The 15,323-nt window shown below is 45.8% G+C and overlaps 1 protein-coding gene across 3 annotated transcripts in view; it reads right to left on the bottom strand.

The window, feature by feature from the left end:
- Nucleotides 1-15,323, bottom strand: part of OGT (O-linked N-acetylglucosamine (GlcNAc) transferase) — a 79,269-nt gene that overhangs the window by 12,814 nt on the left and 51,132 nt on the right. For all 3 annotated transcript variants that reach the window (XM_032793901.2, XM_032793902.2, XM_032793904.2), the window contains exon 15: nucleotides 2,819-2,944. In XM_032793901.2, the coding sequence (XP_032649792.1) occupies nucleotides 2,819-2,944 (126 nt within the window). The remainder of the gene's footprint in view (nucleotides 1-2,818; nucleotides 2,945-15,323) is intronic.

Genomic DNA, 15,323 nt, shown 5'->3' with positions numbered 1-15,323 from the left:
AGACGAACAAATTGAAACTTCTACCCCTGACGATTCAACTGATTAAGATCTGCTTTACAGGATACAAGGCTGTTCAGTGCCAGACACCCAAGTCAGCATCTAGTAAATAGGACTACTCCCATTGTTTTGCGGAAGCAGTTCTGCAACCAGTACACTTACACACACTTATGCTCAGACAAGGAACAAAAATCTACGTCTTCCTTCCCTCTGGCAAAAGGCAGATTGTTGTTCTTACTCTTGGAGATGTGCAGATGTCATGATGATGGGCACCAATCTGAGACCCTATCTATCCCACTTATCAAGGCTCTGAAATGGATGGGTAAGAGGGGCAGCCCTCTCTTTTTGCACATCAACTGGTATCAAAAGATCAGAGAAGACATTAGGACTACAGATTTGATTATGCATCAGAGCAGGTCACTACCAAGGTGACTGACCACAAGAATTCCTCAGTATGGCATTCCACAATACCACTGAACATGCTTCTGATTTGTGGTGCCTCTTCACTACCAGCATATTACATCTGTTTTTATTTTAACCTACATGATGAAACACGGATTTAAAATCCCAGAGAAACCAAGATTAATCCGTCACCACTAGCACGCTCACTACTAGCTAGTTCAGGAGCAATCAGAAGGAGCTGCTCAACTATCTGTGACAAAAAAACAGAAATGAAAACATTAATGAGTAGGGCTCTACCAAATTCACACACATGAAAAACGAATCACGGACTGAATTGTGGTCTCCTTCCATGAAATCTGGTCTTGTGTACTTTTACCCTATACTATACAGATTTCAGCATTTCTCAAATTGGGGTCCTGACCCAAAAGTGAGCTGTAAGGGGGTCGTCAAGTTATTTTTGGGAGGTCATGGTATTGCCATCCTTACTTCTGCGCTGCCTTCAGAGTGGGGCGACTGTTGGCTGGGCACCCAGCTCTGAAGGCAGTGCCCCACTAGCAGCAGTGCAAAAGTAAGGGAGATAATACCATACTATGCCATCCTTCCTTCTGCACTGCTGGTGACAGCTCTGCCTTTAGAGCTAGGACCCTGGCCAGCAACCGCCTCTCTCCAGCTGCCCGCAGCAGCATAAAAGTAAGGATAGCAATACTGCAACCTCCTCCCTCAATAACCGTGCGCCCCCCACCCCCTCGCAAAAAAAAAATCTCCTTTTTGGGTCACGACTCCTACAATTACAACACAGAGAAATTTTAGGTGTAAATAATTGAAATCATGAAATTTATTATTTTTAAAATCCTATGATCGTGAAATTGACCGGCCCTGCTAATGAGAAGTATCACTCATGCTGCAGGGCAAGAATATCTCAGCTGCTGATATGTGTGCATGCTGCAACAGTCCAAGACTGTTTAGCTTTGAGACATCCCTAGCCTAATATTGGAGGCAGAGACCCAGGAGTGAGAATTCTGTGTACACAGTACCCTTAAAGAATTAAAAGTGTACAGGCCAAACTATCTTCAAGAATATCTGTGCTCTTTGACGAACCCTGTCTCCTTATCTATACTAAGAGATTTTAGCACACCTAAGGCAAGGTAAAATAATCACAAACCTGACAGCTGTCTCTTGCTACTTACATTTTTCCAGTATTTTTTCAGAAAAACTTTGGAAACAGCAGTTCTGTGTTGGCCACAGAAAGCCTCCAAGTGCAGAATGAGTTCAAATAATCAATCCAGTGTGCATTTTAAACCAAGGACACTATTACCCAACAATACAGCAGCAATGAAGGATGGAAAGGTGGCCTAGCACACAGGACACTGGACTGACACTTGAGATCACAGTTCAATTCCCAGTTCCATCACAACACCCTGATGTGCCCTGCCCTGTCTCTCCATTCCTTATCTATAAAACGTAATATCCCTGCCTACCAGGAGTATCGTGAGGATAAAATCCATTAATGATAAGAGGCATCAGGATATTACAGTAATGCAGATTCTGTAAGTATCCAAATATTGGTAACAGTAAACTGCTCTAACATTTTTGTATGGAAGAATAAAATAAATGTGCTTTATAGAATTTTATAACATGGCTTGAGATCACTGTAACTTAAAATGTAGCTCATCTACACCAGATTAAAGGTGTATCCAACAGTTTCAGTTCACCTATATATTTAAAACATCACTACCTTGGGTATTTCCACCATCCAGGGTTTCCTCTTAGTAGCATTAATCTTCCACTATGTATTGGTAATCGAGTTATTTTAATTTGAACATGGCATGTTTGCATATATGCACTGTAAGGACTCTGGTGTCAGTATACCACAGCATGTTCAAACCGCACCTGGTTCAGCAGTATTTATAGCATTATCTGATGCTGTGTCACCAAAAAAATATTGTGCTTATGCAATCATGTACTCAACCTGTACGGAATGATTCTTGCTCATGGAAATAAATTCCCCACAGGCAGCTCTGGTTTCTCCTAGTCGTATCCTTCCTGCAAAGATTCAAAGCTAAGGCTTTGTACCAAACAGCATGACTGACCACACTGCTTAAAATATCTGCTCTCATCAGAAAGAGAAGCTAGTGTGCTCAGGAACCATGAAGCCATGTTTACTTTTCCTTTGGAATATTATTCAACATATAAATATTGGAAAAAGGGAGTTAATTGTATGACTAAAATAACTGGTTTATATACACTACTCCTTACAGACCAATGCTTACTTTCTTCCTGTCCAATATGGATCAGCATGCCACTTCCACAGCACTCCCAACTTCAAAGGGAAGAGAGAGAAACCAGCCTGTTCTATGACAATGTTGAGCATTGCTCTTACATCATACAACGCTCTCCAAACACTGTTTAATTCCTTTACCTGGATAGGTGCTGGTCTGAGAGCAAACAGCTCGTTACGGGCTCCTTTAGTGTAGCCATTCATGTTAATGAGGATGTGTATCCCATCCTGGTGAATGCGATCTGCTGCCTTTCCATTACATGGTATCTAAAATATAAGAATCAAGAACATTACTAATTATTTTTACTTTATCACTGAAAGGCCAAAAGCAAGATTAGAGGTCAGCACACCAACAAGTTTAAAATATCGAAAAACTTTAAACAGCACTATATAGTTCAGATTAAGTTTACAGCTAGCTCAAGTTTCCCATATCCACCTCCCCCAAATAAAAATACTATGACAACAGCCACTCAGTTAACCCTGAAAAAACATTCAAAAGGCAAGCATGTCCAAGTTCATTCAGAGACATTTGGTATGACAGCAGGACCAGAGGGCTAGAGGCAGTCACTTACAGTCACAATTTTGAGGAAAAGAAGGACAGAGCTGCAGAATAAGGTCAACGGACATCAAAAAAGCAGGCTAAAACTCAGAATTGGTAGATAAGGGCCTATGGGAAGAAAATCTAAGGGATAAAGGCATTCAGGAGAGCTGGCAGTTGCTCAAGAAGATAGTATTAAAGGCATAACAGAAAGCTATCCTGATGAAACGGAAAAACAGGAAGAAAAGTAAGAGGTGAATATGGCTCCATCAGGAGCACTTTAATTACCCCCAAATCAAAAAGGAATCCTACAAAAACTGGGAACATGAACAAAACTGCTAAGGCATACAAAAGAATAGCACAAACGTGAAAGGATAAAACTAGAAAGGCTAAGGCACAAAATGAGTTATACCTAACAAGGGACAAAAGGCAATAAAAAGAGGCATATTGTGTCTCTTGCTCTGAATATGTTTAAAGGGAAACTGTAGGTCCTCCACTTAGCGGGAAAGGAGAACTAATAATGGATATCAAGATGACTGACATATTTAATGCCTATTTTGCTTTAGTCTTCACTAAAAAGTGAAATGGTGACCAGATACTCAACACAATATTAACAAGGGGGAAGAAATGCAAGCCAAAATAGGAAAAGAACAAGTTAAACAATATTTAGATAAGTTAAATACAAGTCAGCAGGGCCTGAGGAAATTCATCCTAGACCCTTAAGGAGTTAGCTGAAGCAGTCTCAAAACTAATAGCAATTATCTTTGAGAACTCAGAAGACAGAAGACAGGCAAAAACAGTACCTATCTTTAAAAAGGCGCACAAAGAGGACCTGCGGAATTAAAGATCAGTCAAGGCATGGAGGATTACACTGTCCGAGAACCTGGAGATGGATAGGGAGGACAGGAAAGTATACAGGGAACAAGTGTGCGCTGTGCAGGAAGAGATGCTGGGGATCATGAAGGAGCAATAAGACACGCTGAGGCGTCTGGCTGAAGTTCAAGAAAGGCAGTTGGATGCTAGAGTAACTCTGCAGCCTATGCTGAACCTGCTGTTATCACTACCCAGTTCTACCACCTCTTCCCCCAAATGTCCTATAACGCTGGGGTGGAGGGTTCAGTATCCCTTGCATTCAACACCAGAGGAGGGTAAAAGGACCAGAGGGCACCCATTTCCACACCTTTGATTGTCACTGCAGTACATCTATAAGTAAGCTTTTCTTGTTTTTCCCCCCCATCCCCCAGTGTTAGCCCTTTTGCCCCAGGTTATCTTACTTTTCTGTGCTGTCTCTGTGTGTTTGTGTGCATAATAAAACTTAAATGGATTGAGGAGAAAAGGCTCTTTATTCATTCAACACATGGTGGTTGGTGAGGGTGGAGTACACAGGGAAGAAAATGCAATGGAGGGAACAGTTTGGTAAGGAGCAACACAGATAAGCATCCCATTACTCTGACTCATTGCTGAAACTGGTTTTCAAAGTTCCATGGAGACACAGAGCCCCTGTTTTGGCCCTGGTGTCTAGCTGATCAAAATTGGCTGCCAGGCGATCTACCTCAATCCCCCACCCCAGCAGAAACTTTTCTCCCTGTTTCACAGATATTATGGAGCACACAGCAGGCAGCAATAACAAAGGGGGTACTGCTTTCACTAAGGTCTAACCTAGTAAGCAAACAATGCCAGCAAACTTTTAAACGTCCAAAGGCACATTCGACCACCATTCTGCACTTGCTCAGCCTATGGTTGAACTGGTCCTTACTGCTGTCCAGGCTGCCTGTGTACGACTTCATGAGCAACAGGAGCAAGGGGTAGGCTGGGCCTCCCAGGATCACGATTGGCATTTCAACACCACCAATGGTTATTCTGCAGTCTGGAAAGAAAGTCTCTGCTTGCAGCTTTCTGAACAGACCTATGTTCCTAAAGATGCACGCGTCATGCACCTTTCCCGACCATCCTACGTTGATGTTGGTGAAACAGCCCTTGTGGTCCACCAGTGCTTGCAACACCATTGAGAAGTACTCCTTTTGGTTTATGTACTCTTTGGCAAGGTTGTCTGGTACTAAGATAGGGATGTGTGTTCTGTCTATCACCCCACCGGAGTTAGGTAACCCCACTGTGGCAAAACCACTATGTCCTGCACGTTGACCAGAGTCACTACCCTTCTTAGCAGAAGTCTGTCGATGGCCCTGCAAACTTGGATCACAACAGATCCCACGGTAGATTTACTCACTCCAAACTGATGCCCCATTGACTAGTAGCAGTATGGCACTGCAAGCTTCCAGAGAGCTATCGCCACTCGCTTCTCCGCTATTAGAGCGGCTCTCATTTTAGTACTGCTGCACTTCAGGGCTGGGGAAAGCTCTTCACACAATTCCTGGAAAGTGACCTTACACATTCAAAAGTTCTGCAGCCATTGCTGGTCATTCCATAGCTGCAAAATGATGTGGACTCGCCATTCACTACTTGTTTCCTGGACTCAGAAATGGCGCTCAACCGTGTCAAGGTGATGCGTGACCGTCGCCAGCAACTGCGAATTGCTCTGCTCTACATCTTCCAGCAGGGCTACTTGCATGGCGTTACGCCATTCTGTGTGGCGGCTCTTGTATCAGCTATGTAAATACTGCAGAAGAAGGTGCAAGGTGTTTGTAATGCTCACAACAGTGTACAGCTGAACGAGGTCCACACTTATCATGCTATGACGTCCGCATGGGTAACCCTGGCTTATGAAAAGAGGCGCAAAAAAGGTTCGTTTGTTTGCCATTAATTTCAGGGAGAGAGGGATGGAGGAAGGTAAGTGCATCATGGGAGGCTAACACCATGTTCCCATAACCACCCACACCAATGTTTTGGTCCCATAAGGCACTGCAAACCCAACCCAAAATTCCGCTCTGCTACATGCACTGTGGGATAGCTATCCACAGTGCAGTGCTTGGTGCGTCGATGTAAGCCCTGCTAGTGAGGATGCACTCCACCGACACAATGAGCATAGTGTGGACACACAAGATCAACTTGCTTAAATCAGTGGCTCAGTGTAGACTTAAATGAAGTCAACTATGTAGTGTACATATGGCCTCAGAAAGAGGACAGTAATCCATATTTACTGTAGGCAGGACAAATAGTAAAGGGCATAATTTTCAGCAAGGGAGATTTAGGTTAGATATTAGGAAAAGTTTTAACTATAAGGGTAGTTTCATGACCTCTTGAGGTCCTTCCATCCCGACACATCTATGATTCTATGTTGAACAGCAGGTACACATCTTGTCCTGGTAGGTCGAACTCTTCAATGCCTAAGCCTCTGGCATATATCTGAGCAACTCCTGGAACAGTCAGAAAACATTAGGTGGCACCACAGACAAGCCCTTCTTGCAGGCCAGGGGAGGATTCTTGCAAATCTCCTACACAGTCTGCCTCCTCTGAACCAGACTGGAGGTCAGGAATATTAACCAATGGACAGCAACTACTGCTACCAGTCTAGGCAGGAGATAGAGCATCTCTCAGAAGGTTTATTTTTATTTTTAAATCCTCAGATGCCAAATGGTGAGAAGGACCCTGCTACGAGGCCAAATAGCTATGGTGTGGAAGATGTAGACAAACTCAGATTCCGTACTCACCCTGTGCAGTAATTGACGTTCTTCGAGATGTGTCCCTGTGGGTGCTCCATTTCAGATTTAGGTGCATCCCAGTGCCTTTGATCAGAGATTTCTACAGCGGTACCCCTACGAGCTGCACATGCACTGTGCCTGCTTCTCGAGCTGTCAGTATTCTAATAGTGCATGCACAGCCCAGGTGCCTCAGTTCCTTCTCTACAATGGAGTGCGTTACAAATTCCGAAGTAGAGGGGAGGAGGGCAGGTAGTGGAGCACCTGCACAGGGTGAGTAACCTCCTCCTCTTCAAGAAATGTCCCTGTGGGTGCTCCACTCCAGGTGACCGAAAAGCAGTATCCCTTAAGATGGTTGGGACTTCCGATGAGGCAAGAAGGCTGTTGACAAGACTGCTCTACCCAATCTGAGTGTCAGATGGTGCAGTGGGGATGAGCGCGTAGTGACTGGCGAAAGTAAAGGTTCGATGCCCAGGTAGCTGCCTTGCATATGTCAGACAGTGGGACATTGCGGAGAAAGGCCGCAGAAATGGAGACAGCTCTGGTAGAGTATGTTCTAATTGACGTAAGAGGTTGTATTTGCCTGAGTTGGTAACTAAGACATATGCAGTCAACAATCCATTTGGAAAGTCTCTGTGTAGAGACAGCATTTCCTTGTAAAAGCTGTGTAGTAGAGACAAAAAGTCTGGAGGCTTTCCTAAATGGTTTTGTTATATCCAGGTAAAAGGATAATGCTCAGCCAACATCAAGGGCATGCACTGTCCTTTCAAAGGCATTAGCATGAGGTTTGGGGAAAAATGTTGTAATGTGTATAGCTCGGGTCGGCAACCTTTCAGAAGCAGTGTGCCAAGTCTTCATGTATACACTCTAATGAAAGGCTTCGCGTGCCGGTAATACATTAACGTTTTTTAGAAGGTCTCACTAAGTCTATAATATATAACAAAACTACTGTTATATGTAAAGTAAATAAGGTTTTTAAAATGTTTCAGAAGCTTTATTTAAAATTAAAATGCAGATATTAGTTTAGTGTGATCCTTGCCCTTGCTGAGTTTTCCAATGTCTGGTGGCACCTCTTTAGATACTTTGAGCTGCACACAGGCTTCTGAGTTATTAATTGATAACCGGCTGGCAGGAGGTCCGCGGCTGGAACCCCAGATCGGCATCTGAGGTGAGTGGAGCTGGCAGGGCTGAGCAGAGCCGGAAGCCTGGACCCAGTCTGGCAGGGGACCTGCGCTGGAAGCAAGGTGAGTGGCGCTGCAGCAGGGACCCCAGAGCGGCAGCGGGCTGAGTGGGTCAGCCCTCTCAGCTCTGGGGTTTCAGGGGTGGGCTGAGCATCTCCACCAGCCCTCATCTGGGGTTTCAGCCACCGGCTCCTGCCAGCTGGGGTCTCAGCCCATTGCCAGCCTGGGCTTCCTTCCCCCAGGCCAGCAGCGGGTGCTGAGTGGGACCCCAGCTGGAAAGAGGCCAGCAGTGGGAACCCCAGAGTGGCGGCGGTCTGAGCAGCTCAGCCCGCTGCTGGTCTGGGGTTTCCACCACCAGCTCCTGCCAGCTGGGGTCTCAGCCCGCTGCCGGCCTGGGGGGGAAGGAACCCCAGGCCAGCAGCGGGCGCTGAGTGGTACCAGCGGTGGGAGCCTGGCTGGTAGGAGCCTGCGGTAGAAACCCCCAAGAGGCGACAGGTTGAGCGGCTCAGCCCGCCATGCCTGCCATCAAAAATCAGCTCATGTGCCATAGGTTGCCGACCCCTGGTGTATAGGTTTGCTGAAGTGAAAGGAAGAGCGTAGCTTATTTTGGGTGCATGCATAGTGTGACCTTATCACGGGAGAACATGGTATACGGAGGTCTGCCGTAAGTGCCCCCATTTCTCTTACTCTTCTGGCAGACATGACTGCAGTGACAAAGGTGGTCTTCACGGATAGGTGGAGAAGGCAGCAGGTAGCCATTGGTTCAAAGGGTGTATCCATCAGCGCTTTGAGGACTAGGTGTAAATCCCACGGTGCAGCAGGTGGTTTTGCATCTGAGTATAATGCCTGGATGCCCTTCAGGAACCTTTTGGTGATTGGATGGGAAAAAACCGTTAGGTTGTCAACCTTATGGTAGAAGGCGGTGATTGCAGTGAGGTGAACTGACTGAGCTCGTAGAGAGGCCAGATGTTTTAAGGTGTAATAGGTAATCCAGTATCAGTGGGAGTGAAGCAGAAACTGGAGAGATCTGTTTGCCAGCGCACCAAGATATGAACAGTTTCCATTTATGCAAGTAGGTAGTGTGCGTGGTGTGTTCTGCTGTGAAGCAAGACAGTGCGTATTTGGTCCAAACATGTTAACTCTGCATTAGAGAATCATTGATCAGCCAGGCCCTCAGGTGGAGACGTTGTACATTGGGGTGAAATAGTTCTCCCCTGCGCTGTGATAGGAGGTTGCTGAGTGGCAGAAAAGGGAATTGGTAGCTTGACTGACATGCACAGGAGGAAGGAGTACCGCCGTTGTCTGGCCCATGCTGGGGCTATGAGAATGATGTTAGCTCTGTCTGTTTGTATCTTCTGAATTACTCTGTGCAATACAGCCACTGGTGGGAACGCATACATGAGAGAGTCTCGGCCCAAGAGAGCACAAAGGCTTGTCCCTGTGAGTGTTTCCCCAGGCCCGTGGAGCAGAATGTCAGGCATTTTTTTAGTTCCTGCAGTGAATAGATCCAGTTGGGGATAACCCCAGGTCTGGAAAATGCTGGAAAGAATGGTGTTGTTGAGTTCCCACTTGTGTTGTAAGGGAAATGATCGGCTGAGCTCATCTGTGGTGGTATTCTGAGAACCTGGCAGTATGAAGTGGAGATACGGATGTTGTGTTGAAGGCATCAGTTCCAACGTTTTACCACCTCTGTGCAAAGGGAGAGTGATCGGGCTCCCCCATCTGTTGACATAAAACATACATGTGATATTGTCAGTTATGATTCAAATTTGGTGGTTTTGGATGATGGGAAGGAAATGGAGGCAGGCATTGCGTATGGCCCGGAGCTCTAACAAATTTATGTGAAGCCTGGTTTCTGAAGCAGACAAGAGACCCTGAGTGCTGAGGTGGCCAATATGTGCTCCTCATCCTGTGAGGGATGCTTCTGTGCTGATGGTAATTGAAGAGGGATCATATGGAAGGGAATCCCAGTGCAAAGGTTGATGGGAGAGGTCCATCAGAGAAGTGAGTCCTGGACATTCTGGGGCATAGTTAGTAACCTGTTTAGCTTATGCTTATTTGGTTTGTGTACCGTGGCTAGCCAGCCCTCAAGGCATCACACATCCAGGCAAGCATTTGCGACCACAAATGTGGAAGCAGCCATATGTCCTAAGAGCTGTAGGGACTCTCAGACTGTAGTCTGTGGGCTGGTACGCATCTAGGTAATAAGGCTGCCCATTGTGTGGAATCTGTCCTGGGGGAGAGATGCAAAACTAGTGGTGGAATCGAGGTGAGCGCGCATGAAGTCGATTTGTTGGATAGGTGTAAGATAGATTTGTTTTTGTTTATTTGCAGGCCCAAGGTGTGGAAGCAGTCAACGGTTGCGAGACTTGCATGATTTGCTTCTAACTGCATGGGAGACTTGAGGAGAATCATCCAGGTAAGGAAATATGAGGATTTCTTTTTTTCTCTGAGATGTGCTACTACAACTGCTAGCACCTTGGAGAAGACACATGGTGCAGGAGAAAGGCCAAAAGGGAGGACCTTGTACTGGTAGTGTTACGCTCCCACTGCAAATCTGAGGAAATGTCGATGGGCAAGGTGGATAGAGACATGGAAATATGCATCTTGGAGGTCAAGAGTTAAAAACCAATCTCCTTGCTCCAGCGTTGGAATTATCTTTGGGAGAGCAACCATCCAGAATTTCTGTTTGATGAACAAGTTCAAACGTCAAAGATTGAGGATAGGGCACCAACCGCTGCTTTTCTTTTCCCATCAAGTAGTAGTGGGAGTAAACCCCTTTCTGTGTTGAGGGGGTGCCTCCTTTATTGCTCTGAGATGTATGAGATGCTGTACCTTCTGACAGAGCAATTGTTCATGAGAGAGGTCCCTGAAGAGGGACTCGGTAGGAGGGTGGGCAGACACTAAGGTGACGAAAGGGAAGACATAACCCAATTTGATAATTTCTAGGACCCGACTGTCCATAGTGATGGATTGCCAGCTGGCCAGGAACGAACGCAAACAGTGTCCAAAAAAATGGTTGGTTAGAGTTGGCGCGAGGTTTTCTATACCCTCAACCAAGACTTCAGATGTGTTTATTTGGGTTAGGAGGGTAGGTCACCATTGTACGTGGAGGGTTATGTCACTGGTTTCTGGGCCTATGTTGTCGTCGTTGCGTATCATATTGTCTGAAAGGTGGATGTTGTGCAAAGGCATGGTAACGCAGTCATTGGTATGGCTGATATCTATATTGTTTCTTCTTTGAGGCAGGAGTTTGGATACGTAAGGACCAGCGAGTGGCATGAGAGTCCTTCATAGAGTGAAGGACCTCATTGGTTGTAGCGGCAAAGAGCTTGTCTCCATTGAAAGGGAGATCTTCGACCGTATTCTGTATCTCCTTAGGAAAGAAGGAAGAAGCAAGCCATGAGGACTGACGCATGACAATGACTGTGGATCTGGCTGCTGCATCCGCAGCATCAAGGGCGGCTTGAAGAGCTGTGCGGGAGATCAACTGGCCCTCGGACACCACTACTTTAAATCGTTGTCTTTTATCCTCCGACATCCTCAATACACTGCATTTCCCTTAGCATAATTTTTGTGGTCATATTTTGCTAAGAGCGCCGCATAGTTCACTACTCTAAATTGCAAAGTGGAAGAAGAATACACTTTGCGGCCAAAGGAGTCCATTCTCCTGTCATCTTTGTCTGATGGAGTGGAGCGGAAGTGCTAATATTTGTTTTTCTGATTGGCAGCGTCAACCACTAGGGAATTAGGTGAGAGGTGTGTAAATAGAAACTCAGATCCCTTATTTGGGATGAAATATTTGCGGTCCAATCTCTTGCTAGTGGGCATTATTGTAGATGGAGTCTGCCAAATAGTTTTAGTAAGTTCCATAATGGCCTCATTAATTGGCAGAGGGGAGGGATAGCTCAATGGTTTGAACACTGGCCTGCTAAACCCAGGGTTGAGAGTTCAATCCTTGGGGGGCACTTAGGGATCTGGGGCAAAATCAGTACTTGGCCCTGCTAGTGAAGGCAGGAGGCTGGACTTGATGACTCTTTGGGGTCCCTTCCAGTTCTAGGAGATAGGATATCTCCATTAATTTACTTTATTTAGGGCTATTTTGGAGGACGTGGTAGTCTGCAGGATGTTGGTAAGCTCATGCGTTTCAGGTGCCTCCTCTTGGGTGATCTTGAGCTCTTCTACTACTCTCTGAAACAGCTCTTGAAAGTAAGCGAGGTCATCAGTAGCAGATGGTGTGTGTGGGGTGGGGTACCATGGCATCTTGGGATGTTATTGCTATAGCAGAGGTGTGCGGGACAGTGTCCCCTGTAGTGAGGGCTGCCACTTCAGGCCTTATCTGGGGTTCAGTGTAAGCCAGTAGTGGGGAGGGTCTGACAGCTTTCCTTCAGGCAGCCCGCAGAACACCTGAGTGTGGTGTGGTGTAGTCCACGGACCCCAGTGTGGCTATTGCCCCGGGAGGGCATAGGTGGTCCCATCCAGGGATTGCCATACCAGTGTGGATAGCCTTGAGGAAATAGGGATTCTGCTGCAGGGCGTCTCCCTGTTGTAGGTAGTTGAATATGAGGTGAGTATTGAAAGGAAAACATCTAGTCATCATATTCCTCTTCATCCTCTCATACTTCATTTGGAGGGGCTTGAAGTAACAGGGGAGTACTGAAGATATTGTACTAAAGGTCTTGGTGACAGACTGGTGCTGAGAAGAGGAGAGTCAGACGCATGGGACACCCTTAATTCCTTTGGCTGTAAAAAACTACAGTGGTGCTCACTGACCAGGCATCGGTGCCAGTGTAGCTGGTGGAGGCAGAGTCTGCTGCAGTGTCTGCTCACGCACCGAAGGGTGTCCCGAAGGGGGCACAAACTGACTCTGGGTAGTAGAAGCCCCTGAGGTAGGCACTTCAAAGGAGGCTGGAGACCGCAGGGGGCTCGGTGCAGAGAGTGGTGGTGGCAGAAGCAGCATCGGAGGATCAAAGGACGGTGCCGCAGCTGCCGCTTGTGCTGTCAGCACCATAGCAGCTCTTGGCACCATGCTGACAGTGGTGGCTGAAGAAGAGCTGAAAAGAGGTGGGCAACTGAAAGCCCTGAGCCTCAGCACCATGGAGATGGGCAGCTGACACATGGCCAGTGCCTGAGGTGCCTGCTGCATAAAATGAGCTGAACTGCGGAGTGGCAGCTGCTGAAGATAAGAGAGCTGGTTTTAACATTTTCTCCAAACATCCCCTGAGGGAAGATGAAGCTGGCCTTTTTTAAATCTTTCCTTTACCTCTGGAGGGTGTGAGAGAGGTTTGCTGGCCAGGGTCAAACACTGGTCTGAGTGAGTTTTCTAGGAGCAGCATTTTAAACCTGAGTTCCCTGTCCTTGCGTGTCCTCACCTTCCACTTATTAGAGTGGATGCATTTTTGGGGTACATGAGACTCCCCCAAACAGCGTACAGTGAGTACTCATCCAAGACGGGGATGCCATCCTTACAGGAGGCGCATCTCTTGAAGCCTGGGGAGCCAGGCACGTCCAAAACCGCGGAAGTTTTTTTTTTTTGTTTAAATAAAGTAACAACTTCTGTAACTTAACTAAACAACAATTCTAATGACTGAAACTAACTAAACTAAATGAAACCAACTAATTTCAAGAGCACTGCTGAACTCCGTCTCTAGCCGGGGCGGTAGACAAGGAACTGAAGCCCGGGCCATGCAGGTGCAATTCAAACACTGACAGCTCGAAAAGCAGGCTGAGCATGTTTGCAGCCCATGGGGTACTGCTGGGACGCACCTAGACCTGAAGTGGAGCACCCACAGGGACATCAAAGAAGAACTGAAGGCATCACTGTGATCACCTACTGTGATCTCCTGTAAAAACACACTTCATTGAATTTCCCAAAATAATTCCTAGAGCACAGCTTTTAGAAAAACATCCAATCTTGATTTAAACATTGCCATGGATGAAGAATCCCTTACAACCCTCCACAAGCTGTTCCAATGGTTAATTACTCTTGCAATTAAAAATGTATGCCTATTTACAAACTGAATGTGTCTAGCCTCAACTTCTAGCCAATGGATCATGCCGTAACTTTCTCTGCTAGAATGAACAGCCCATTATTAAATATTTGTTTCCCATGTAGATACTTATAGATTGTAATCAAGTCATCCCATAATCGTCTCTCTGACAAGCTTAATAGGTTGAGGTCCTTAAGTCAATCATTATCAAGGCATGTTTTCCATCTCCATCCATTTTCATGGCTCCTCGCTGACCACTCTCCACTTTATCAACATCCACCTTGGATTATGGCCACCAGAACTGGAGACAGAATTCCAACAGTGGTCACCCCAATGCCAAATACAGAGGTAAAATAACCTCTGCTCTTAATCAAGATTCCCCCTTTCCAATCCTCGGATGCATATTAGCCATTTTAGCCACAGCATCTCTCAGAGAGCTCATGTTCAGCTGATTATCCACAATGACCCACAAATCTTTTTCAGGGTCATTGCTTCCCAAGATAAGAGTCCCTCCAGCCTGGAAGTATGGCCTACATTCTTTGTTCTTAGATGTATACATTTACATTTAGTCATATTAAAAAACACAGCTCACCAAGCAATCCAGATCGCTTTGTATCTTTGGACCTGCCCTCTTCATTATTTACCACGCCCCCAATTTGTGTTTCATCTACAAACTATGACTGAGTCTTTTCTGAATGTTAAATAGCATAGGGCCAAACCGATCCCTCTGGGAACTCAACAGAAACATACCCACCCATCTGATGATTCCTCATTTACAGTTACATTTTGAGACCTATCAGTTGGCTAGCTTTCAATCCATTTAATGTTTTTAAATCAAAAAATGTCAAGCAGTATTAAGTCAAATACTTTACAAAAGTCTAACTATATTACATCAACACTATTGTCTTTATTAACAAAATCTGTAATCTCATCAAAAAATAGAGATTCTGTTGAACTGTTTTCCATAAACCCACACTGACTGCCATGGATTATTTTACCCTCCTTTAAATCCTTTATCAACCAACTCCCATATCAGTCACTCTACTATGTTGCCTAGGATCAATGTCAGACTGACAGGCCTAAAATTATCCAGTATATAACATCAGTATGTTCTAACAGAACATAGCTCTTCAGTGCTGAGAGAACCTCTGGCACCAGGATATCTGGTACAGAGCAGATGCTTGTTGTCAGGTTGCCTCAGTATCTATCTGCACAGCTCCCATTATTAATGAAGGGCCAGCACTGACATGTTTCTCAGAAGTCAAAACCAGTGAAGTCACAGTGCCAGAAAGCCCATTTCTGTGTCAATGAGGCCTAAATGTCTGCAGAAAGCTTAGGCAA

Source organism: Chelonoidis abingdonii, chromosome 8 (assembly GCF_003597395.2).
Source record: "Chelonoidis abingdonii isolate Lonesome George chromosome 8, CheloAbing_2.0, whole genome shotgun sequence".
Taxonomy (NCBI): Eukaryota; Metazoa; Chordata; order Testudines; family Testudinidae; genus Chelonoidis; species Chelonoidis abingdonii.
This window is presented reverse-complemented; position numbering and strand designations above follow the sequence as displayed.